Here is a 25,804-nt window from a genome sequence, read left to right as displayed (position 1 = left end):
TGGAACGAGGTGGGGGTCAGTCTCTTCTCCCACATAACAAGTGAAAGGAGAAAATGGCCGCAAGTTGCACCAGGGGAGGTTTATATTGGCTATTAGTAAAAATTTTGACACAGAAAAGGTTGTCAAGCATTAGAACAGACTGCCCTGTGACGGGGTGGACTCACTATCCCTGGAGGTATTTAAAAGATATGGCACATAGGGACATGGTTTAGTGGTGGTCTTGGCAGTGTTAACAGTTGGTCTCTAAGATAATTTCCAAAATAAATGATTCTTTGAAAAAAAACTGCTAAAATCAAACTACAGACTGTACTTTTCCCTTTATTTATAAAGATTCACTTGGATTGTATGAAATTTTTAATGTGTAAAAATAGGGCTGGAAGAACCAACATACCTACATTTTTTATTAGGAACTGGGGAATGCACAATTCTCATGGCACTAATAAACCCTTTTACTGCTACTATATAAAACTCCTGAGCAGCTTCTGCTACTACATAGGGTCAGTACTGTGTAATGAAACTGTAGATTACAAAGCTATACTGGCAGTACACTTTGATTATGAAAAGCTGGAAGAGATTCTTAAAACAAGGAGTTGATTTATCTAGGGCAATAAAATACACAAACTAGGAGACTCTCTTACATGATACAAAAATGGTTAAACAGAGTACACATTCAGAAATTTGCTCAAGTAAAGACTTGTCAGGTTTGTCCAGTTAAGAATAATAGATGAAACAGCATTTCAGTCTGGATGAGGATTTTTCAATGTTCAGACATCTGAAAAGTACCCTGATTTGTTTTTCCTTTAAAAAATGAGAGCCTTCTTTTTCATGTGCATCAACACCAAATTACCCATGATTATTTTCTAAATCATCATCAGATTTTGCAAGTGTGTGAGGTAAACTCATCTTCTCTTCATCTGTTTGACCTTTATTTATTGAAAAGATGTGAGACTCTTCTGCTGGAGAAGTTGACAATTTTTCCAGAGATTCCTCCAGTTCGTGTCTGAGTTCATCTTCAGAATCTTCAAAATTTCTGCACAGTAAAACAAGAGAATTATATTAATTAAATAAATATAATTTCATAGCAAACCTTTCTCCATTCAAGGACTCCCAGGGCTTTTTTAAACCCTTTATATATAATATACAAGTAACACACCTAATGTGAACTTCTGTCTCTATCAGATTGTTTACCTGTATTTAAAAGGCAAGAGAAAAGAGCTGCAAGGCCATGTTAATATTTCTGCTGTAATTTTTAATGATCTCATTGGCTGTGACTAAATTCCAGAATTAAAAGTTAAATAAGCAGACTCTCTAAGTTTACTTATGATTTTTTTAAGAACACAGTAAAATTTTAGGCTATGCAACCTAAAAAACTATCCAGTTGTGTGGATTTTTCTCTTGATGTGCTTGACTTACGTGTCTTCACCATCTGATCTTGGCTCAAGTCTACCTTCATCAACATCAACAGCAGAGTATGTTTCTGAATCATCTTCCTTGTTTTCTGCTGGAGGCAACAATGTTAATCTCTCTTCTGTAAAGAAAGAGAAACTTTCCTTCAGCTGTGTAGTAGAAAACTATAAAAGAATGTGTAAAGGAATAGCAAATAAATAAATGCTTGAAGTGTTTTGTTGTTGTTCAAATTACAACAATGTAAATGTCTCACTTCTGTTGATGCAAAGTAAATGTAAATTTTTAAACCTTAGGAAAGTGGGCTGTAGTGTAGGTGAGTTTGAATTGATTGCAGTGTCAGCTGTCTCAGCATGGATCCTGTTGTAAAGTCACCACTGTCATTTAAGTCACCATGTATGTATTTGAATAAATTCTTTTTACAGGGTTCTTCAGCCTCAGCAGTTGCAAGGGCTAGCTTCAGGTTTGCTGGCAGTAGTAACTTTCCTTTGTCTGCCCAAGCAAAGGTAAGAATTATATATGAAGGTAATAGCCAGTGAGAAGTGCTTGCCCCTTTCCCTGATTTTGAAAAGAGCAGTGCTCTGGAAGAGGCCTCTCAGTGCTTCAGGGACAGAGCAGAGGTTCTGTCCCTGCTTTTCTAGGTTGCCAACTGCTTCAAAATGTTGTTTCTCATCACAGACCTTCTGCCAGGGGTAGAAGAAATATTACATTAAAGAAAAACATGCAGAATTTACAGGAAAAAACATCCTACCTTTGTCTTCCTCAAAACAGATAAAAGAATCATCAGACAGCTCTGCTTTTGCTAAGATGCTCAGGAGTGTCTCTGGTGGTGTCTGTTTCCACTGCTTCCTGTTTTCTGGGATGTCTTCAGGCAGAATAACATGGTGAGCTGAAGAACAGCAAGGTTCTCAGGTCACAAAAGCATTACAGCTCTGTCTTGTCAGATTCAGACTTTCTAGTCTCAACACTGATTTCTTCCTTTTGTGTAATTCTGAAATCTATTTTTTTTTCCCTTTATGGAATACTCCTGATTTTTTTATAAGTACTTGATCTGATGGATAGGGGAAAATGGTCTGGATTATTCATCACTAAAAATGTTTAACACTGATTTTAATGCTTAAGTAACTTCTTATTAAACCTGGAAGAGGCAGTCCTAGCTCTGAAACTTGTTGGATTCTTGGTTTGAAAGAGCTTAAAAGAAGTTCTGTTTCTTTTGTGCCCAGTGGTCTTTCAATTAAAGCAGAATGAGCAAAAGGTGGTGTATGAATAACATTCTGCTTTGTCTTTACTATCCATGTGTGCTCTTCAGGTTATTTTTTGTCTATCTCGATGTGCAGAGCGTGCTGCAATGCTGGAAGAGCTCCTTTTTGCAGAAACCAGTCACTGGAGATACTTGTCTGCCTGGCAATGTACACAGTGCTACTGTAAGAAGCCCAGGGACTTTTCTCAAGTGGCATATCCCCACAGCCACAGCGGGGTGAGGTGGCACTTGTGACAGAGGTGGCATCACCACCATGTGCAGGGGAAAACAACTCCACCACGCTCCAGGATGGCACTGGCACTCACTGCCCTGTTCCTGTGTGTTGTCAGCTCGAGGCCTGAGAAAGTGGTGATGATTCATTGAATAGATTGAGCATTAATTGATTAATTGAATAGATTGGCACTTTGAGCAGGCTACAGAGTGACTGATAAAACACAGTGCTCTTGATACGTATGAGCAACACAACATGATGGCAGCGTGAGAGGAGGAATGCAATTAAAATCCTGCTAGATCATCTCAACAATCAGGTATGGATGAATTCAGTCTGAATTTTAGGCTCACTGAAAGCCAAAACTTTCTCACCAAGTTCATTTCCAGCCATGGTAGGACATGCAGATGTGACATCAGCACCAGCTAAAAAATTCAGTAGAGTCTGAGGGGCTCCAGGTTGCCAATGTTTTCTGGGTTTTTTCATATCATGTACAGACTCTAAGGGGAAGAAAAAGAAGAGGCAAGGTTCTGTGAATTTTTTGTAAAGTAGACATCCATGTGATTATAATATTATGTGATATAAAGAAAGAGCTCATGAGATAAACTTGCTATAGCCTGAGTTACTGAATTTACCTAACTCCTATGTAATTTTCAGGATTAATACTCAGCATTGCATTTCCCCAATAAATACCTTCTGGGTAGTCAGAGAGTTTTTCCAAAGCTCTGTCTGCATCATTTTCATAAACTTCCACCAATTTCTCTTTAAGATTCTCACCATCCACAAAAGTTAAAGTCTCATTGAGTTTATCTAACACCTGAAAAAACAATAAGTTACACTGGAAACAGTAAACAAATACAGTACAATAGCTAATCCCTTCCCATTTTACTGTGCTGCCAACCTCATGTATGCACAGGAAAATTGTGTAACAAAAAGCAAAGCAGCAGGACTCAGAAGCCATACTGATTTGTGCACTGGAGGGCTGCATGGGGCTCCACAGAGATGTGAAACCACAGAATGACAAAATAGTGCCTTATAAATTAAAAATACATATACTAGAAATAAATTTTTTGTTGCTGTTAGAATTTTTTTTAATTCTCATATACTAATAAAAATCTTAATAACTAGCTTTTACATGCTGATAAGCCACAAATATAATTTTAATAAATGAAAACATAATATTGTCTGTAGTTGTTCTTGGTTTGTGATACAATACAATACTGCTTCATTTCTGAAAAGCAACAGAAATGTACTAAAACAATCTACAAATTAAATTTAGCATTTGCAGAATGACTCAGTTTTGAGATAAGTTCTTCCTCTCAAGCCCATTCTAGAAAATTTAAATATCTGCACTCCTTCATATTTTACCACGTGAAAGGCTGCCCCAACTATCACCCAATTTTCTTCTAAGCAATTATTCTCTTGTAGAAGGGCAGACATATGCAACATGACAACAAATCCTCAATAGGAAGCTTCATTACAACAAAGGAAGAGGATGATGGTAATGGAAACAAATCTTACATTATAGAGCTGTCATGGTTCCAGATTTCTAATGTAAATGCTTTAAATATAACTAAAACACACCTCTGCTTCTTGAATGCTGTCTTCCTCAGGAAAACATACATCTAAATTAATTTCAAATTTTACTCCTCCCTAAAGAAAATTCACACGTTATTAATTTGTTCTAATAAATAGAAGCATTTAATTAAAAGTACACAGATTACATGGAACTACAAATTTGAAAATTATTCTTCTGTTGAAAATAACTTCTATTTTACAACATTTTTCTTCTGCTTAAGAAGGTCAAAGTTGAACACATTGGACAAAAATAGACTTCCTTAAATATAATCCTTTTCCTTTAGTGATATTTTAAAATTACTGCATCCACTTTTGATTTTAAGGGCCTTTGATAAACATTTAATTCAAATCATTGCAATACACAGAGTTGGTTCTTATAGCTGGTTGTCAACCAGAACTAAAATGGAATACTGTACTGAAATCCAATATTTATTAACAGACTTTAAGTCCACTTCACAGTGATCTTATGGTGAGAAACATTCCTGGTATCTTAAATGCATTTCTAATTCAATTCCCATCTCCTTCTATGATTTAAAAAGCAGTATAGGGAATCACATTTTATAACAAAATATTTTAAAATTAGCATTCTGATTTGACTTTACTTAGACTTTGAATAAACATGAGTTCCCATGCACTACTAATGCAGTTTGATACAAGGAGGAGGAGGTAGAGATTGGTTACTAGGTGGGAATATCTAAGGGGAATATCCCTCAAATGGTCAGAAAAGCTCATTTATTTTCTTCTGATATAAACTTTTAACAAACAGAAAACCAGCACTCTTGATTGACTCTCATAAAACTTCATTTCCAGACCTACCATAGTAATAGAATCATTTGAAATGTACAGATATAATAAGAAAATTTTAAAAAATATACAACAGTAAAGGTGGATACTTTTGTGTTATGTCTCTTTTCTAAAATTATTTGGTCTTGTCTATCCTGGAGTCTGCATTGTTTAAAGTTTTCTTCCATATCCTGGAAGGAGAGAAAAAAAAACCAGTTTGAATTACACTTTTTGTAACTGAATATATGTATACCACATAAAGAAAGAGACTTCTTTAAGTAGCAAATATAGTCATAAATTTCCTTTACAAAGATCTTTAAGAATATTCCATTCTTCATTGCCAATTCTGGCTTATCTGGCAAAAAGAAAAACAGAAAGTCTTGCATAAATTGCAAGCCTCTGATTTTTCAAAAACCCATGTTAGAAAGATACAGTACTTTGCCAAGATATAAATAATACAGATTTTTATTTTTTATGATCACATGCAAGATGACTCAGACTCATTTCATTGCGGAAAACTTTAGAAGGGATTAAAATCAAGATTTTAGTGGAAACCTATGCCTGTAAAAAGTACAGTCCTGTTTTGCAACATCTTGTTTTCTGGCAACACCTAAAAATATTTAATCACTCCTTTTCATTTTATAATGAATGCATCAGAGAAAAGCAAAGTAAATAATAGCATACAGCTTCCTCTGTGATCTGCAATCGGTGCATGCCTTCAGCCTCAGGAGAAAACACAGCAATTTTAGATTTTACTTTTATTCAGTTTCTCCAAAAGATGGAGAGCCCATGAAATATAGTGACATAGGGCAGACCCAAAATCTAATGTTTCTTTATCATTATCATGCATTTCCCCATTAAATCACTGGGAACCCAAATTCTCTCCTAATTTGGCTGCCTATAACCCACTCAATTTCATCCAGTGGTGTGAATTAATTTTATTAAAACTCAGATCCAGGATCACTGAGGAGGATACTACTGATATTGGCAGATTTGTCCCAGAGACTGAATCAAAGACAGTGCGGGACCCACTCAGAAAGATCTATTTAGATGGAGATGGTACTGATACCTGAAGTGACTCTTCCCCTGTTCCAGATATATCTTTGTTTTCAGACTGCTGCTCAGCTTTCCCTTGCCTCACAAGATAGGTTTTATCTTGTATTTTCTGGTTCTCCTAAGGAATGTTTATTAAAATCGTTCATTTCAATTCCTAATAAAGTATTCCAACATAAAAAAGTAAATATGAGTACCCATATGTCTGAGCTTTGTTACCTGCAGTACTCCTGCTCTAACTCTGAATTCTTTTATATCACTGTGGTATTCTTCCCGAATTTTCTGCAATTGTTTCAAATACTCCTATTAAAAAACAGTAGGGTAGAATATCTTTATAATAAACCAAAGATAGGAAGATTAAATGCATTTATATATGTTCACATAAGATAGAAGTATCTGTTTTCTCTGTCACCCAAAAGCAACACTACAGAAATATATTGTTTCTCTATTAAAAGATGGGAAAAGAATGGAAAAGAATGGATGATTGAAAAGAGAATCTGATGAAAAAGAATTCTTATGCCAGGAACACTACTGTCAAGAGTATAAGAAGAGAGTTTTAGGCAATTAAGGAAGAGATGCATTTACCTGTTCTTTCATTTCATTCTTTCTAGACATGTTTTGCTGATGGTTTTTGAGATGCTCTTCCTTTGTTTTCTGCTGTTGTATTTGGTCATGATACGGGTCAGCAGAGGATGGTCGCAGTCCCTGTGGATGAACAAAGGAATCCCAGAGCAAATGAGTTTTCATTTAGAATCCCCTCCTTCAGTGCTCACTCAATTCACTCTCCTTGTTCCACTGAAGAATGCAGGAAAGGCAAGTGTACATTTTTGGAGGAAAAAGTCAAAGTAGAATTTTACATTGTTACAGTTTTGTATGAGGAAATGAAACCTCAGGATGAACACTGCAGAGCAGATCAGGGAATTTGCTAGAGCAAACCCTTCTACCTGACAGTGTTACAGTTTGCTGTTCAAAAAACATCCATTCATCTTTGGATTTTCATTCTCCTTCTTTCACAGATTTTATTCTGGGGTTCAGCATTTACCTACCATCTGTTTTTCCACTTTAATCTTGTACTGCTGGGCCTCAAACCGCCTTTGAAGAAATTCTGCAGTCCTGAAAGAAAGTGATGTACAAACACTTTGTTTTATTTCACAAACTCTGATACCTTTTCACAAATAATTCTCTACACGTTCTACCACATATGACAAACAGAACTTTCTTTGTACTACATGAATATATAAATATGGATAAAATATGTATATATATGGCACAACAGTAAAATAAGGAAACATTCTTTCCAGGCATTCCCTTTCCTATTACTTCAGTTACTTAAGCTTTTTGAAGAGTGCAGCAAAGCCCTTTCACCTTTTATTTGATAAATGGTATTGAAAGCATTAATTAAAAAAAAATTTATTTCCCTGGTCCTCAAAATGAGTTAAAATTGTCAGAATGGAGGCTGTATATTCAGCAACCCTTTTCTGTCTGTCTTTCTCCTCTGTGCCTAATTCCTGTGTCTCCTCTGTGTCAAACTTTGTGTTATTTCTAAACTTTTCCTTTGCTTTTTGGTATAAAATAACCATCAGTCACTTGTAAGCTCCCTGCTTTCCATTTATTTAATTTCCTGCCTCAGGAATCCACTTGTGCCACAGGGAGCCAAACTGAATTGACTCTGTCCTTAAATAAAGCACCAGAAATTCAGGTCAGGAAAGATGTTCTAAATCTGAAGATTCATAACTGAAACATTCTAAACACTGTTATTGTTGAATGAAAATTAATGATTCTGTCAACTTTAAAGGAAATCTTTGGAAGTATTCAAAATTTCTTTCTCAACACTTTCAATGTTCATCCACATCTAAAATGGCCAGTCACAGAATGGACAGGAAATCTCCTAAGGTTGTACCTCTGCTTAGTAACAGAAAAGCTTTGAAGTAAACAAACTGCAAGAGAAAGGATTTTTATATTTAAAACAGAAATATAAGCATTGCATGGGAAAAAAAAAAACCCAAACACTTTCATGGCCTGCTCTCACTCAGTTCCCTTCAGTGCAGAGCTGCTTCTGATCTTTGTATTATTCTCATCCTGGTGTGAACAACAGGCAGTGTTTATCCTTGGTATAATCAGAGACTCTACAGAAAGCCTATGTTTTACTTTTTACCCAGCAAAAGACTGTGCTGAGACTTGGGAGACATTCTAACAATGAAATGTCAAACACTAGGCCAATTCAGATGGAATTTCTAGACAAACAGGAACAGGAATTGTGTTGTTGTGTAACAAATTTATGTAAAAAAAAAAGAAAAATTATCAAAGATGAAGCAAAGGAGGCACTCCACTAAATCAGCTATGTCAACGTTACTTACTCAGGAAGGCTGATAGCTCAAAATACACCAGACAGACATAAATAGAGTGATGTGTTTACCAGTCAGGTAGTGAAGGTGGAGGTGCAACTTTTAGTTCACAGTAATCTTCAACTCTTTGGCTGATATGAGAAAGGTCATCGCGTGCGTTAGCTTTCCTTTGCAAGTTGTCAAGCTTCTCATAGTAATGACCACAATGACCATGTGCTCTAATGCTTCCTGGCTTTTCTGCCATATTAAATCTGGAGGTCTGTGGCTGAAAATATAGTAAAGGATGTTATTTTACCTGCACTTCTTTGTATCAGCACAAGTTTGAATTCACCTCCTGTACTTCTCCCCAGTCTGAGTTGCATGGTAATATGACTGTCTATGGTATAATTAGTGTAAGTTTTCCAAATCCGTTAAAATATAACCCAGAAACTTCCAAACTTCTCAGGGCTTCTGATCTCACCACTGCCTTTTCCTTTTCCCCTGTTCCATCAGCTCCTGTCATTAAGCAGCAGCTCACATTGTTGTGAGTGAGTCAGCACAGGGCTTTGTACTCTGTAGTGTCCTGGCCCTAGAGTCACTTCATTGTTCTGGAGCCTAAAGCACTGAATTCTTTCCAGGAGAGCCTCATTTTGACATGTGATAGCAAGGGAAGCCTAGGATGTAGCTTTGGACAGTACAGGCATTGATGGCTGCTTTCAGGGGAGCACTGTGCTGCTTCATTTCACAACTCTTTGATTACATGCATGTGGGAGTTGGGCTTTCATTTCTCAAAGCCCTTACTGTGATGAAACATCCCTGTATTCCTCCTTTGAGACAAGACTGTCATTTCCATTTCTCATAAGAACAATGGAGAGTAGATGATCACCTTATATCATGCCACTGCATGATATAACTGTGGTCAGACATCCACAAACTTTTCCATTGTGGGAGACTATACAGTACCTGAGAAAAATGCTAAGTTTTGCTTACTTTCTTACATAAATGCAAATGCATCCAAGTATCACTTTTGCAGTTAATATATTAACTATTCCTCCCCATTTTCCTTCATAGATACTCTGAAAATAGACTCTTGTACCTGTGGTGCAGACCAGATTACAGTCAAATATAAATTCATTTCTGTGTAAGAAGAAAGTTTCCAACAGTCAGCAAAGTTCCCAAGGAAGAAGTAACACCAAGAGGTGTTTTCCTCATTCCTCAGTGAAGTAGGTTTTACAGCATGGTTTCCAGAAGTATGGCAATCCCAAGCAGTAGGGAGAACAAATTAGGCTATCCAAATAAATGCCAGGGGACTGAGAACTGTGACTAGTGAAGCAGGCATGCTTGACAACTCACTAACATTCTACAATTAAATGACTGGCTTGACAGACAAGGGGAGAGCAAGGAGACATTTCCTATCAGGCAACTGCCTTCATGGAGGGTTTTGACACTCTCTGCAATAAAATCCTCATAGGGAAGTTGATGAATTGAGGGTGGGATGAGTAGGCAGTGAAATTGCTTGAAAAGTGGCCCGGTGATCACAGGGTGAAGCACAGCTGAAGGCCAGAAACTAGAGTTCAACATCTTCCCTAATGATTTAGATCACAAGGGAGAGGGGGGCAGAGTGCACCCTCAGCAGGTTTGCTGATATCCCAAACTGGGAGGAGTGGCTGATACACCAGAGGGTCCTGCTGCCAGCCAAAAGGATCACAAAAGGGCTGGAGAAACAGGATGACAGAAACTTCATGGAGTTCAGCAATAGAAGTGCAAAGTCCTACCCTCTGCACCAGTATATGCTGGGAGCCATCCAGCTGGGAAGCAGCTTGGCAAAGAAGAAGAAGGGGGGGCCTGGTGGAAAACAAGTTGACCATTAGCCAACAATGTGCCCTTGCTGAAAAGGTGAATGACACCCTGGCCTGCATTACTAGTAAAAATATTCCCAGCAGGTCAAGGGAGGTGATCTTTTTGCACTACTCAGCACTTGTGAGGTCACACGTGAAGTGCTCTGTCTAATTCTGAGCTCTCCAGAGCAAAAGAGACAGTTACAAGCTTGAAAAAGTCCAATGAAAGGCCTGGAGCAATATTCCTGTGAGGAAAGGCTTAAAGAGCTCGGACTATTTAGTCTGAAGGTGGGATCTTATCAATGGTTGTAGCTACTTGAGGAGAGGATCCAAAGAGAATGGAGCCAGACTTTCCTCTGGCACCTACTGACCAGAGGCAATGGGGACAAATTGATACACAGAAGGCTCCCTCTGAACATCACAAAACATATTTTTCACTGTGGGGGAGGGTGACTCAGGGTGAGGCACAGGTTGCCCAAATAGGATCTAGAGTCTCCATCTTTGGAGATATTCAACAGCCAACTGGACACAGCCCTGGACAACTGGATTTAGAGGACCCTGCCTGAGCAGGGGTGAGGACAAGGTGATGACCAGAAGTCCTTTTCAACCTCAACCATTCTGTGATTCTGTGAATCCTGAAGCAACATCTTCAAAGCATGGCACTATGCAAGTGTCCCTGAAACCCTGCACACTGTTTATTTGGATGTTGAAAGAATGTGGAAACATTCTGGGAATGTGTTCCCAGTGCAGGTCAAAACACCGTGGACAAAATTCTGCCTTTGATTATAACAGTGCACAGTGAAAGGAAACCACCTTTCCAACTTAATCCATCCCTGGATTTGCATTGGCACAAATGTAACTGAAGAAAACGAAGTCCTATGTTCCACATAGGACCAGTATTAGTCATAGTCAGTGTTAGTGATTGCATGATGGATGCAGTTCTGGGAATTCCACGTTCCCTATCAGCAGTAAAGCTCATGTAACTGCAGTGTGCAGATCTGGGGGCTCCCAGATCCCAAACGTGCTGTGCTTATGGTCACCAGCATTCAAGGTACTACTGCATGCTCTTAAAGATAAACATCAGTGTGTGCAGTGATGCTAAGAAAGAGGCTGGGCATGGCATACAGCTGATACCCTGCCTGAGGAAAGGAGGGGGTGGAAAACAGCTAGAAACAAAGTAGTTGTGAAAAACTGGGCTTGCATTTGGGAGAAGGCTGTCAGTAACAAGAATCTGAGGCAATGGCAGTGAGTGCTGGTGATTTTGCCCATGAATGAGCCATCAAAAGGGGTAAAGTAACAGGATCAGTGCATTTGCTTCTACAGCAAAAAATGCAAACATGGAGCTTATTTGCCTTTGTGCAAACATAAATGCAAAGCATGCCCAATCCTTTTGTTACAAAGGACCATACCACAGCAGCCTAGATTCAGTATTTCCCATTTAGGCTTTCAAAATGTCTCTTCTGAGGATTCAGGCACATTTAACTGTCTCTACTGTCTTAGCATAGGCAATAAGATAAATACTTATTTTATATATATGTTTATATATATATTTATATATAGCTAAACACATGCTATGTCTTCAGCCTTTTAAAGTAACTTTTTCAAGTGCAGGCATTTGCTTTCTGAAGATTATATATTGTGGGTGTGTGTGTATGTAATAATGCATAATTCTGAAGATGATTTTGTGTGTGTGTCTGTGTATAAATATATATATACATGAGAATATGGATACACAGTACCTGAATAATAGGCTGCAGTACTCTTGAAGGACGCTTCCATTCATTTCTTTGAAATAATTCTTGTTTCTTGAAAGGCATCACTATTCCAGATTCCAGAGAAACTGGGTTCTGGACTCTTGTTTTCTGAAGTTTATATGCTTTTTAACAATAAGAGATTAAAAAATTGCATTCTGGGCTCTCTTTGTGATTAATGATCATGTGGTTGCAAACCATAGTAGGATGCTCACACCTAACATTGACAGGTTGGGTTAGTAAACATTCCTTACATCCTTTCACCATCATCACCATACCTCACACCATATCACACATAGTTTTGCACAGCACACTGAATAAGAGGGAGACCTTTATAAACTGGAGTGTTGATTTCATGCTAGTTCGAAAACCACAAAACAGGTCTAATTCACAGGCTCTGGGTACCTCTGCTTAGGCATTCCCTTTCTAAACCCAGCCCTCCATACTCCACAAATCACTAGGCAATGTTATAGTACTTGAGAAATTTAAAAAGAAAGGCTGAAAAGTGAAAAATCTACCTTATTCGTTTCCCATATAGGAGAATACAAGCACAGACCATTCCAATTTGGTCAGTCAGTATTTTGCAAATATCTTAGATGCAGTAATAAAAAACAGGGTCCTTTCTTGGGTTAAGTAGTTTTTAAGTGGTTTTTAAATCTTTCATGACTATTGACTGTCAAGAGTATCATGTTTGGGAGATAAAATGTATTAAAACTATGACTGAATGATCAGAGGTTTTTTTGTAAATGGCTAAGTTATTTAGTTGTTCAGGCTTCTGTCCAAATTGCATTGGTTGTGCAGGCAGATAAACCTCATTGAAAGTGATTTTCACAATAACATGGGCTCCTACACTACTGATGAGTATTTTTTGGGTGGGGGGGGATTGGGGGAAGGAGAGGAGCCCAAAGTGTTGTTAAGTAACTACATAGGCTATTTTCACAGAACGGTTTTAACTGTTTGAAATTTGAGGGCTCATTGTGATATAATGAAGAATACAGAATTAGAACGAAGTTACATTGCCAGAAGCACGCCTGATATTCAACAGTTCATAGATTTATAATTAGTCTCATTCATGTTTTCTTAGAAACTGCATACATAATCTGGTCTATCAATGGGCACTAAATCAAAATAGAGTTCACTGTCTCACAATTTAATAAAATTTGTAGGACTTTGTAAAGTACTTTCTTATTGTTTTGTAAAATAATATGGAAGATGTTTTGCAAGATTTATGCTTTTTCCACACAGTAAGGATGTTTTCCACGTGATGGACATAAACTAGACCAAAGCCTCTCACTTTTGGCAATTCTGTTTTTGAAAGAACTAGGATTAATGTTTCAGCACTTTCCTATGGCAGCTCTTCTAGATGACTGTAGCTGATGAGCTAGTGTTCTAGCTGTCTTTCCCTGCACAGGACAGCAGCGCTTTGCCTGGGTGAATGGTTCTGTTGTTGCAGTTCTCTCCTCTATTTACTTTTAGGTTTGAGTGAAACCCTTCCTCCAAATGTGCAGTAAAGACTGCTGGAGAAAGTTACAGCCAAGAGTTGTATCATAACTAACAAATGTTACTGTAGAACTAATGATACATATTATTATTATTATCATTACCTTGTATCTGCTTGGCTCTAGAGTGAGATGCTGAAGGCCTTTTTCTATGTACCACAGTGTGACTGAGTTCCTCCCGTGCTACCTATCAGAAAAAACAATATCTGAGAGAACTGTTTATGCTACTTCCATACTTATTTTCTCTCAGCAGGCAGCAGCACAGTCACTCACCTCAGGGGGCAGATACCTGAGAACAAGCTTCTGCAAGAAGGGCTTCCTTAGAATAGAATTGATGGATGGTCGATCTCTTGGAGATATTTTAAACATCTGGGAAATCAATATCCTCAGGTCGTAGGAATAGTTAGGAGACACTGGTTGAAAACGTCCTCTGCAAATCTTCAGCACCAGTTCATGCAAACTATTGCCTTGAAACTTAATTAGGGAAAACAATGAAAAGAGGACAGTAAGTGTTGCTGGTTCAGAATGATGGACTAGACACCCCAACCTGAAAAGAGGTGTTTGTTGACACAGTCATAAAATGGTTTGGGTTGGAAGGAACCCCAAAGATAATCTCATTCCAACCTCCCTGTCAAAGGCAGGGACACCTTCCACTAGACTGGGTTTGCTCAGAGCCCCAGCCAACCTGGCCTTGGGTAAGGGATGGGGCATCCACAGCTTCTTTGGGCAACCTGTGCCAGTGCCTCACCACCCTCACAGCAAAGAATTTCTTCCTAAAGAAATTCTTCTAAGTTCTTCCTAAAGAATTTCTTCTACATTTACCATTTTTCAGTTTAAAGCCATTCTCCCTTATCCTATCATTACATACCCTTGTCAAAAGTCCTTCTTCATCTCTTTCAGGCCCCCTTTAGGCACAGGAAAACTCTCTAAGTCTCCCTGGAGCCTCGTCTTCTCCAGGCTGAACAACCCCAGCTCTCTCAGCCTGTCTTTGGTCAGCCTCTGACCATTTTTGTGGCCCTTCTCTGGGCTCATTCCAGTAATTCCATGTCCTTCCTTTGCTAGGGGCTGCAGAGCTGGATGCAGCACTCCAGGTGGGGTCTCACAGAGCAGAGTAGGGGAGAGAAGCCCTGTGCTGTGGAATCCCTCCACAAATCCGTCCTTGCTAGCCACAGTTTGCTGTAGAAAATTAATATAACCACTCTCTCATTGTTTTCTGGTTATGTTCTCCTGGTTTCAGCTGCACAACAAAAAGATCTAATGATTTCTCTACCTGGAAGAGTTTTATTCACCTCTGCTGTCAGACAATAGCACAGAAGCCCATCTTTCCAGAATGAAACAGGATGTGTTTTGCCAAAAGCTGTTCAACAGAGATCTACATACATATTGTCTTCACAGGGTTCACCTTCAAAACCTCACTTCACCCAACAGCCTCTGCATCCTGTACTCCCTCCAGAATGAAGATACAATCCTGATCTTTTAACAAGTGATGCCAGTCAGATAATTCAGTCCTCTCAGTTCACTAGATCTCTTAAGAAGTGAGCATCAATATAGTTTTTCAGGTCTTAGGCAAAAGAACACCAAGTTCTTTCTAAAATCACCCTTTCATTTATGTGGCTATTTTGAAGGTGGTAGAATTGAATTTACCTTAGCTTCACTTGCATTTCTTGTCTACATGTGCATTGAGTCATTGCCCTCACACTAAAACAGTGGGCAGCAATACAGAATAAACACCTAATATTCATACAAAGTAATATTTCATGTTTTACCACTTTGTGAAATCAGCAGTTTTCCTCAGCAGTATCCCCTTTGCTCCTAGCTCAGCACAATTGCTCTATTAGTGCTGCTCTACCTTCTCCCACATCCCAGCTCAGCAAAAGTCAACATCTGCTGGTCCCAGGAATCTGATCCTTTTCCTGTTGTCAAGATTAGTTTCTGCTGTGTTCCCTTCTCCATGTAATAGTCACAGGTTGATGCTCAGACCAGGCTGAGGACAGCACAATCTCCTGAAGATGCTATCATCTCGGTTATTTTCTGACATAAATGTGCTTTCAAACAAAATATATTTCCTCTAGGAAAATTCTTCTGGGACTCAAACCACTTTCTAGGGAAATGTGGGGTTTAGGTTCTTTAGTAAGTGTAGATTGGTATTTTCAAACAGAAATTAGTAAAATTATATACCTAAGCCTAACTTTGAAGCCTGTCTTTAATTCTTTCCATTGTTCATCTGCCTTGAAAAAACTCAGTTATTTTTAAAGAACAAATAGATGTTCAAAGTATGTACACACATGCATATATGTAAGTTATAGGACCACTGCATAATATTTTTTATTACACACAAAACAGATACATTATGAATAGTTAAATACTAGCAGTCATTCTTTAATATCAATAAACAAGATGAAAATAACTCTTGTAGCTGACTGTGAATACTATTACTACTACAGGTTTTGCAAGGTGACCACTACATTTTCTAATAATATGATAATGAGCTGATTGTACAGTACTTACAGGATGCTTCAGTGCACACAGCTCATAAAGCACACAGCCAAGAGACCAAATATCTCTGTGAATAAGAAGTAATTAAAGTTTCAACGAAGAGTCTATAATATTTTCATCCATGTAATCAGTACTTCTTCTCATCTCCCAAACTTATTACCATTATTCTGTCACAGACTGGTGCAAATTTCATTTTTTCTTAAGATGCCCTAAAAAGAACAACTAGAAATTTATTTTTAGTTGTGGCACCAATGTTTCTATGGTATCTAATTAATTTTTTTTAATTATGATTGGAAAAGGCACATGATACAGGAAGTCTGCTTAATATTTCTAGCAGGATGAAGGACAAAGATGATTTGATAGCTGGGGAGCTATCAAGTGTACAGGAGTAAACTTGTCTGAATAGCACCTGAGAGCAGAGATGCTACCCTGAGCTCCTGAACATTTGGTGTTGATCATATTCCCCACAAGGAGAAGGGGGTCTAGGCCCACTCACCTCCTGACTTTGCACTGCTTCTCATCTGGTATTTCGTGGTAAGACTCAGACCTATTTCTCTTTCCTGCAACTGGCTACTGCAAATTTCCAAAGCAGCCAAACCATCAGCTTTCATTTTAGTGTATTTTTATAAATAATAAATGAGTGTATCAAAAATTTATGAACTTGGAATTGTAAAGATGCATTGGTTATTACATCTTGGAAATGAGATAAATTTGGTATTTGATGAAGAAGCAGACTAAGCAATGGGAAAAAATACTGGTGTGCAGTTCCCACCACTACTAACAAGAAGTATTAAAAGAGCATTTAAAGTATAAGTAATTTTATAAAGCCAAAACATATAATTATATTAATCCTGCAGATTAATCACAGCAAAGTCATGACTGCTATATTTGGGACACTGTAAGTCAAAATACTACTGACATTGTTGTATAGTATAAGGTAGTTGTTGTGTACAACAATGCACCTAATCATTGTACACAATAATACAAAACTTCACAAGGGGTGATGATGAGAAATTCCCATGCTCTGCACAAATACTCATTTAAACCATAATACTAAAATATTTTTAAAATATTATTAAAAGTATTTATATTTATATTATTCTTTAAAATATTCTAAAAAGTTCTTTCATGCCTGCACATCCTCACACATGTAGGAAGGAAGGACAGAGACTTACGTTTTGTTGTTGTATGGTCGATTTTCACATATCTCAGGTGAAAGGTAATAGGGGGTCCCTACACAGGTATGGGCAAACTCTGCAGTACTAATGAAACACAAGGAACAGAAAGGCTTACACACTGAAGAAGTTGCCAAACAACTGAACTATGAGACTGAACAGAGACTTCTCTGCCACAGGTTAAAATAGGGTACGTTACTTCAGCCCTACAAATAGTTGAATAATGGAACACCCCATGAAAAACTACAGCACTTCCCAGTTCTGTGTGAAATGAGCCACTATTTTAATAGAGGAGAGTTCAACAGAAAGCACAGCAATTCCCTGTCCCTATCTTGGCCCATGAGCCTTTCATTGTGTTTTCTCTCTTCCGTGTAGCTGAGGAGGGGAGTGGCAGAGCTTTTGTGGACACCTGGAATCCAGACAATGTCAACTCACCAGAGAAACTTAATTCACTGGATACAGGAGGAAAAGTACTGTCAAGCTCCAATTATAGTGCTGTATAAGCCTATTACATATTTTTTAAAATGTTTATCTTGGACACTCAAATTCTGAGGTTTACTTCCTATCTGCTGGGTACTGGGTACCAGTGAATTCAGTTTACACTGTCTGGATTCCAGGTGTCCACAAAAGCTCTGTCACTCCCCTCCTCAGCTATACAGAAGAGAGAAAATACAATGAAAGGTCCGTGGGCCAAGACAGGGAGAGGGAATTGCTGTGCTTTCTGTTGAAGTGCAAACACTCTCCACTATTAAAATATTGGCTCACTTTACACAGAACTGGGAAGTGCTGTAGAGTTTCATAGGGTGTTCCATTATTCAGCTATTTGGAGAGCAGAAGTAACATCCCCCATTTTAACCTGTGGCAGAGAAGTCTCTGTTCAGTCTCATAGTTCAGTTGTTTGTTCTGCTGTGTAGAAGCAATCTTTACAGCAGTTATGACCAGAACACTTCCAAAGGAAGGCACTTTGAGCATCACTAGTTTACATGAGAGCTCAGTTCTGTCAAAGACAATCAAAAAGCACAAAAAGAGATCAAATCTCAGCATTTTCCTGTTGTTATCATGCCCCCCGGCATGTTTTGGCCACACCTGGCCACTAGACAGGATAGACCAACCTTGTCCCCAAAGTCATTAAAGATTAGGCCTCCCTTTTTGGGAGAACAATACACAGATGAAAGGCCAGCCATGCTATGTTCTCAGACCCAGGTGGTCATTCTGAGTATTTTTAAAAAATTAACATAGGCTCTTTCTTGGAGGATGCACAACACATGTCCAAACTCTCTTCATTTATTCTCTCTTTAGTTTTAAGTGCTCTTCACTTTTGTTTTTATGAGGTAAAAGAAGCTATTACCAGCTATTAACAGCTGCATGAGCAGCAACTGTGTCTCCAGAAACAGATCTGTGGTTCCATGCAGGATGGCATGTTTTAGGATAACAGGAGAAAATGTAGTATCACACCCTTTGTAACCCAGACCCCTTCAGCAAGTACAACCCACAAACAATTTGCATGCCCAGGCTGCATTCTGGACATTCACAAACATTCCTGTTTGGTGCAGGTCACAGACTGATTAAAAACCATGCTTACCTGTTCAGCTGTCTCGCAATTCCAAAGTCCCCAAGCTTTGCTACCTGTCCATTATTGCTAAGAAAAACGTTCTGCAAATAAACCCAAAAAGAGTATGTGATAATGAAAGATGGCAGGCCTTCTCAAGCATATGTTTCACAGGACAAAATAAGCCCCTCTCTTGTAGCAGTTTTACTACCTGTGCTTTTACATCTCTGTGCAAAATCTTCTTGTCATGAATATGCTTCAAGCCCAAGGAGATCTGCACAAACCAACTGAGAATCTGCAATGAAAGTTACAGAGATAGACACCTATGAAATTTGTGTGACTCTAATGGGGCATCTTACTGAAATATATAAAATAAAGACAACAACAAAATCTAAAATATATAGAACATACACAATATGAAACAGTAAAAAAGGTAGTTTTAAACTTAACGCCGTAGACTTTTCCTTTCCATTTAGTGCTGTCACTAAACTAAATGGAAATAGATACCTACCTTACTTCCCTTATCCCCACCAAGGTTTCCCTGACTGTGCCAGGACATGAACAAGGACTGAAGAATCATGCCAAAGGAAAGTAAGAATAATAGACCTTCTTTAAGAAGTGAGGGAGTGCAAATAACTAAGACAGAATTGGGAAGCGGCTTCTTAATCCTCAGTGATGGAAGTCACACCACCCAGCTGTAGTATTTGGAGTCCTACTGAATGTGATCCAGGAACCAAAGAAAAAGAAAAAAAGAGATGAAGGACTGAAATGTGATTAAAGAAGTGAGCTATGAAGAAACTTGTATAATAAGTAAGCACATGTGTTTATCCTTTATCCTTGGCCCAGTACAGCTTTTAAACATATATTTAATTTCCAATATACACATCTTCTTAAATAAGGGCCTTTGGACTAAATGCAGAAACAAAACTACAGCCTACTGATATAATTCTCTATTTAGGAAAACTCATGCACATGAAAGATTTTGATTCAAGAAATAACCTTCTATTTAGCAATGCATGATATTAATTAGATAATTTCCTGATTAGGGCTGATGCCACAAATGAGGCTTTCTCAGAAGTACATTTGGAAATATAAAGATATTTTAACACCATTATGTTAAATTGGGAAAATTTGCTTTCATTTCTTTGATCAGCAGATGTATCTTTGGTTTCTATAATTCATTCTTCTGTCTGTATATCTTTTGCCTTGTATTGGATATGTATTATTCCATAACATTGTCAAGGGATTTTGTGTTGGTTCTCTCCTTTGTGCTTTCATGATCTGTGGGTTTCTCCTCTCTTTATTTTTTTCGTGTTCTCTCTGTCTCTAGTATGACTCCCAATAGGACCTTAAAATTCATTATTATTGAACCAGTAATTCACTTTCAACTGACTTCTCCATAAAGGAGTTCCTCTTTTACGACTAAAGCAAAAAGAAAAGTCACAGTACTTTTTTTTATGCCTTAGAGTATATTTCCACCAGCAGGCTGACTACAATCTACTTGATTTCTAAGCAAAATTTTATTGTTCCTGAAAAAGTAGATTTTATTTATGACTAAATAACCCCAGAGTTCAGTCCACTAATTCCTGCATAAAGAAAATTTCCTTCAGAAAGCTAAGAAACAGTAAAAAAAATAAGGGAATAAATAACAAATAGTGGGAAAGTCTACTTCTGTGAATTGCAATATTTATCATACTCACCCATTTACAAAATAAAATACACATGAACATGGCCCAAAAGCAGTCAGATATCTGGGCTTGTTTCTCTGTGCTGGTTTTACAGTTTAAACGACATCAGAGAAGTTTTGACCAAAATGAAATGAATGAGAGATTTACCACAGACTTCAGTATAAAGGAGGATATGCTGCAATGCAAATAGCACCAAGAAATTAAGAATTTGTATATAATACATCCCCCCCATAACTGGGAAGCACTATTTAAAAGAAGGTCTTCGTGGTTTCATGGGTATATTACTAATGTAAAGAAAAAGTACATCTACGATGCAAGGAGCAATAGAAGGAAGGAGGCACTTAAAAAGTCATCTTCATGCTGCTAATGAATTAATTTCAGATCTTAAAGAGTGCTAAAAAACCTGCCTATACTCCAACTAAAATTACCATAGTTTTCTTTAAAAGTTCAGTTATAACTGAGTAATTCAAACCACATCTTTCACATAATATGTTATTCCCTCTAAATAAAATGTCTTTTACCTGGTCCTCGTCAAACAGCACTCCATGCTGCATATCTATCCTCTTCATTAAATCTCCACCATCACAGTATTCCATCACAATATATAGCTTGTTCTCTTCTGAAAAGAAAAGCAAAATTTTGCCTTTATTCCTATTATTCATTAACACAGCAACAAAGTATTTTTATTTTTATGGTCCTTCTTTCAAAAGGTAGCAGCTACCCTCTTCCTACTCCTCCATTTTAAAGACTGAGAAACCAGTGAAACCTGATGCAAAAATAAGATTTGGACATATTTTTAAATGGGGACTTAGCAAAATATTATATACATGAGGAAATCCACAAGAGACCCCATTGACAGATGTGCTTACAGGAAACTTAGCAGAATGTTCAAAGTTCAGGGGTTTTTCTCAATAACTAAAGATGCAGTAAGGCTTAGAGAAAACGTTAAAAGCAGACACTATTCCAAAAAGCAAAAATAAAGAGCAGGGCCTGCTTAATAGAAAAATTCAATCTAAGAAGACTATCTGATTTACATGTCCCCTAAAACCTTCACAGTCCTGGTCACAGAAAACAATTTGAACAGAGGCTGCAACTACAGCTTTTATGACATAAGGCACTGCTTATGGCAGATGTCAGAGGAAAAATAAATACAGGGAATTAGCTTTCATGGGGAATAGAATTCCTTCTATTGCTTTCAGTCCTGAAGAATTCTTTATCCTTGAGTGATAATTCAAAATACATCTGAAGAAAAAAGGCTAGCACAGCATTATGAGATTGATATTGGATCACTGGAAAGACAGTGCTGTATCAAGGTATGAAATGCCAGTACTGTTTTTTTCATTCCAGATGCTGAAAGACAATTTCAGATGGACTAACAGATTGCATTTCTATTTAATGGCATCTTTTTGTGCTTGCCTGTTTTGTTTGTGTGTATGTATATGCATATATAAGTATGTGGACATGTGTGCATGCTAATTTGATGTACATATCGTAATCATATAATGTCATATGTATTTGATGTGGATAAACAAAATATGAGGAACTCAAGGTTAGACCAGATGAAATGATCATTCTATTTCTTGCCTATTTCATCAGCCTTTTGTCCTATTTGATCAGCCTATTCCTTGCTGTAATCAAAAGTTCTCTTCTATTGAAACTCCTAGAAAATTCCTATTAAACTCTGGACTCCCACAAAAAATCAAGACTAAAGTTCAACTTGTACAGTACAGACAGCTCAGGATCTAGGATTCATGCCAAGTACCCACTCACACAGGTGAAAACCACAAGTAATGCCTGAATTTGATGCCTCATGTCCATTCTAGGAGTTGAGACCTTTTCCCATGATTAAGTAAGGAATTAGGGCTAAGGGTGGTCAACCTCAACAATGTAGGTTTTCTGCCTTCTACTCCTTCCACCAGAATGAAAACAGAAATGTTAAAGGTAAACCTTGCACAGAAGCATAGAAGGTTACAATATTTGCATGTTTCATCTTGGCCAGCAGAATGACTTCTTTCTCAGAGGCTTCTTTTTCTTTCACAGGCATCTACAAAGAATTAAGAAACTAAATGCTAGCAATTATATATTTAACACTTTTCAAAAATAGTTGCATCATTACCGCACTATTTCACACTAATACAAAAATACAGCATACCAGGACAATGTAGAAATATTATAAAATACGATGCATATAGAACATTAAAAAAAAATTTGCAGTATATGTTTGAAAGTGTATTGGAACATTACCAAAGTCAAACCCAATTTTGACATTTTACAAACAGGCAAATGTCAACCTTTAAAGTTAAGTTAAAGAATTTAAACCCTAAAGTTAAAGAATTCCCATAAGAATTTGAAGAGTTTGGATGTAGATGACTCTGTAATGCTAACAGCCGTGATGTCAAAAGATCAAAGTAAAAAGAAGAAAAATCCTTCATTTTACTGGTGTTACTTGTTCTTGTAACTTTTCAGGCAAACTCTTTGCCCTGTTATATTAATGGAAAACTCCTATTTATTTTATTATGATGACACTTCCATCAATACTACTTAAAATTTAATTTCTCTGAGTATTTATCCTTCAAAATGTCCTCTTGTGCTGTATTGTAAAGTTTCTTACCCTCATTCTTACGAAATATTTTTGAAATGTAATCTTTAAAGATTCAAACTTCAGTAACTGAATAAAACATTCTACCATCTTAAAAAAAAAAAAATCTCTTGACTTCAAAGTAGCAATTTTCTGTCTCCAGCTTCTGATTTTTGAACAAGTGGGATTCACAGTACCATTTCATTAGCAGCCATTCTTCTAGTTGTACATCAAAATCTAAGATTAGAAATGCAGGGGGTTTATTGGTCACGAGCAGAGAGAGAAACTATTCATCTTTTCATTTAGCTGTCATTACTCGTGTATCAGCTTTTCCGGGCTTGAATCTGGAAGACATACAGCTCTTTCGAGAACTCATTCTTCTACTGTAATTCTCTAATATATTAGAAATTCTCTGGGGTGGCCCAGAATAGCAAGAAACCTGTCAAAAACATGTAGGCACTCATTGAAATTGACTGTTAAAACTCCTGTATTGAAATCACAGAGCTTTTAAGTGCCTTTATGGAACCAGATCCAGGCATGGCATTCCCCCAACAACCAAGCAAGTGGCCCTAAGCTGCCTCTGCACTCAGTGGGAAGGAAGGCAGAAATTTCATGGCCCAACTGAGCTTGTTTTAAATCAGAAATTGAAACCACATGTGACCAACAGCTTCCTAAAAAGACTTAATTCTGTTGCTCTCCTTGAAAGGGTATCTGGCTAAGCAGCTCAATTGCTGACTGCCACAGAATGGAAACTTAAAATCAGACGAGATGAATCAAACTGCCATAAACATAAATGGGAACTGGAAAGACTCCATTGTGAAGTACTCCTGTCTGAAAATATGGATGTGGGAAACAAGGAAATTAAAAAGCTTAGAGAAATGTACCACAGAATTGTGATTTATTACTTTAGTGGCAATATTTTCATTGTAGTTGAATCAACTACTACAGAATTTGAATCAGGGAGTGCCAAACATTGTAGGCAGAAAGAAGCTTTAAAAGAACAAAAATGCAGTAAAAAGTAAAGTATTTCATAGTATTACATCTATGCTTTTAAAATAATAAATTAGAAAGAACACAGTCTTTGGAAAGCTTAGCTCTACATAATTGAAATGGAACTACAAAGGAGATAAAAAATAACCTATGTTCATACCCAGCTAAATGCAAGTAGCAAAATCTGGTAAATATAATTCAGGTTTTGTTGTTTTACCTTAGTTAAATTGATCTCTTTGATAACACACGGCTCATCATCCATTTTTCCTTTGGCCAAGAATATTTTGCCAAAAGATCCTTCTCCAATTTGTTTAATGAGTTCATATTTATCCATGACGTATTTTTCTTAGAGCAGTGGCTAAAATAAAAATTCCCCAAATTAGTACTGCATAAAGTACTTTAACATGTGAGTTGGTGCTACTGAAATAGGCACTACCTTTTAAGACTGTCATTTTTTATTACTTTTTGTAACATAACTGCTGTTGATTCTTCCTAAAAATACCATGTCCTGGAAGTATGCAAATTATTGCAGATCTTGACTTTTAATAAGCAGCAAGTTTATGAGTGTCTCATAAAGAAAAGTATAGTGCACCCTAAAGTTAATGCATGGGAAGGAAGTACAGAGTACTGCGTAGGATTGTGATATGATTTTGTTAAATGTGACATTATTTTGTGAATGGAACAATACTGTGGAATTCATCTTTTAATGGAAAAAAAAAAATCTATTCCATACTGATTTAGTTCATACTAGTGTGATCTAAAGTTGTCTGTTCGATCACACTAGTACAGTGTGATGACACCAGTATAGTTAGATCTCTCAGGATGAGAAGCTGCAGGAGACCACGGCCAAGTGAAGTTGGGGATCAGCGGTAATGCAGAAACCTCTGTGAGGAACACTGAAGTCACTGGTTGCTTTCAGTGGTCCCACAGGCAAAGCTGCACACCTAAATATGAGCAAACACTACAAAACTGTTCTTATCAGTTGTCCTGAGCCTTAGCAAAGGAGATTTAATCCGATACCAGACGCTCCCCGCCAGGTAAGCTCTGCAACAGGCTCCATCGCTGGCAGGGCAGAGGGGTGCGCTCCGCCCGGGCTCAGCCCCGCATGCACAGGCGACAGCCCGGCCTCCCGCCGCCCCGGAGGGCAGCGCCCGGGCACAGGGGCTCCGGGGAGGGCAGCAGCGCCTGCCCCGAGTGCCGCGGGGACGGAGCGCTGCCCGGACCGTAGCGGACACAGCGCGGTGGCGCGGAAGGGCCGCCCGCAGGGATGCAGCGCTCCGGCCGCCTTGCGTCCCCATGGCGACGGGACGCGCCGGCGGGCAGCCCTCGCCAGGGCCTGCCTGCCCTGAGGACCTGCTCGGCCCGGCCTGGCCCGCCCCGGCTCGGCTCGGTCGGTTCGGTTCGGTTCAGCCAGCCCCAGCCCCGGTAGCGGCGGGGGGCGGCGGGGGAACACGGTACCTGCGTGCGCTCAGCCGCCTCCGGAGCCCGCCCGGCCGCGGGGAGGAGCCGGTCCCGCTCCGCGCCCCGCCGGAGGAGTGGCGTTTGCGGCGCCCTTCGGGAGCGGCGGGAGCCTAATTTCCCTGCCACAAACTGCCCCTCCCTCCCACGGACACGGACTTGGGGGTTTGC

At 38.4% G+C, this 25,804-nt stretch overlaps 1 protein-coding gene across 1 annotated transcript; it reads right to left on the bottom strand.

The window, feature by feature from the left end:
• LOC103827384 (serine/threonine-protein kinase Nek5) lies at nucleotides 1-25,680 on the bottom strand. Its single transcript, XM_018908620.3, has 23 exons — nucleotides 25,634-25,680; nucleotides 24,393-24,533; nucleotides 22,555-22,651; nucleotides 21,129-21,226; nucleotides 19,131-19,214; nucleotides 18,953-19,023; nucleotides 17,371-17,457; nucleotides 16,208-16,262; nucleotides 13,973-14,173; nucleotides 13,805-13,886; nucleotides 12,189-12,325; nucleotides 8,704-8,897; nucleotides 7,334-7,400; nucleotides 6,873-6,992; nucleotides 6,507-6,590; nucleotides 6,304-6,408; nucleotides 5,345-5,425; nucleotides 4,458-4,526; nucleotides 3,567-3,690; nucleotides 3,248-3,373; nucleotides 2,156-2,293; nucleotides 1,414-1,528; nucleotides 1-1,030 (listed from the first exon to the last, which is right to left on the bottom strand). The coding sequence occupies exons 2-23, from the start codon at nucleotides 24,507-24,509 to the stop codon at nucleotides 844-846; spliced, it is 2,439 nt and encodes an 812-aa protein (XP_018764165.2). The 5' UTR covers nucleotides 24,510-24,533; nucleotides 25,634-25,680; the 3' UTR covers nucleotides 1-843.
• Nucleotides 25,681-25,804: the final 124 nt, after the last annotated feature.

The sequence above is a fragment of the Serinus canaria genome, chromosome 1 (assembly GCF_022539315.1).
Source record: "Serinus canaria isolate serCan28SL12 chromosome 1, serCan2020, whole genome shotgun sequence".
In the NCBI taxonomy this organism is placed as follows: Eukaryota; Metazoa; Chordata; class Aves; order Passeriformes; family Fringillidae; genus Serinus; species Serinus canaria.
The sequence above is the reverse complement of the archived record's forward strand: the minus strand, read 5'-3'. Positions and strand labels throughout refer to the sequence as shown.

Bases quoted from the DNA above. Each gene is read 5' to 3' on its own strand.
- LOC103827384 (XM_018908620.3), bottom strand. From the start codon at position 24,509: ATGGATAAATATGAACTCATTAAACAAATTGGAGAAGGATCTTTTGGC. The intron at 17,458-18,952 runs GTAAGCATGGTT...GTGTTTCATTAG, and splicing joins ATTGCGAGACAGCTGAACAG to TACTGCAGAGTTTGCCCATA. The intron at 2,294-3,247 runs GTGAGAAAGTTT...GCTGTTCTTCAG, and splicing joins CATGGCTGGAAATGAACTTG to CTCACCATGTTATTCTGCCT.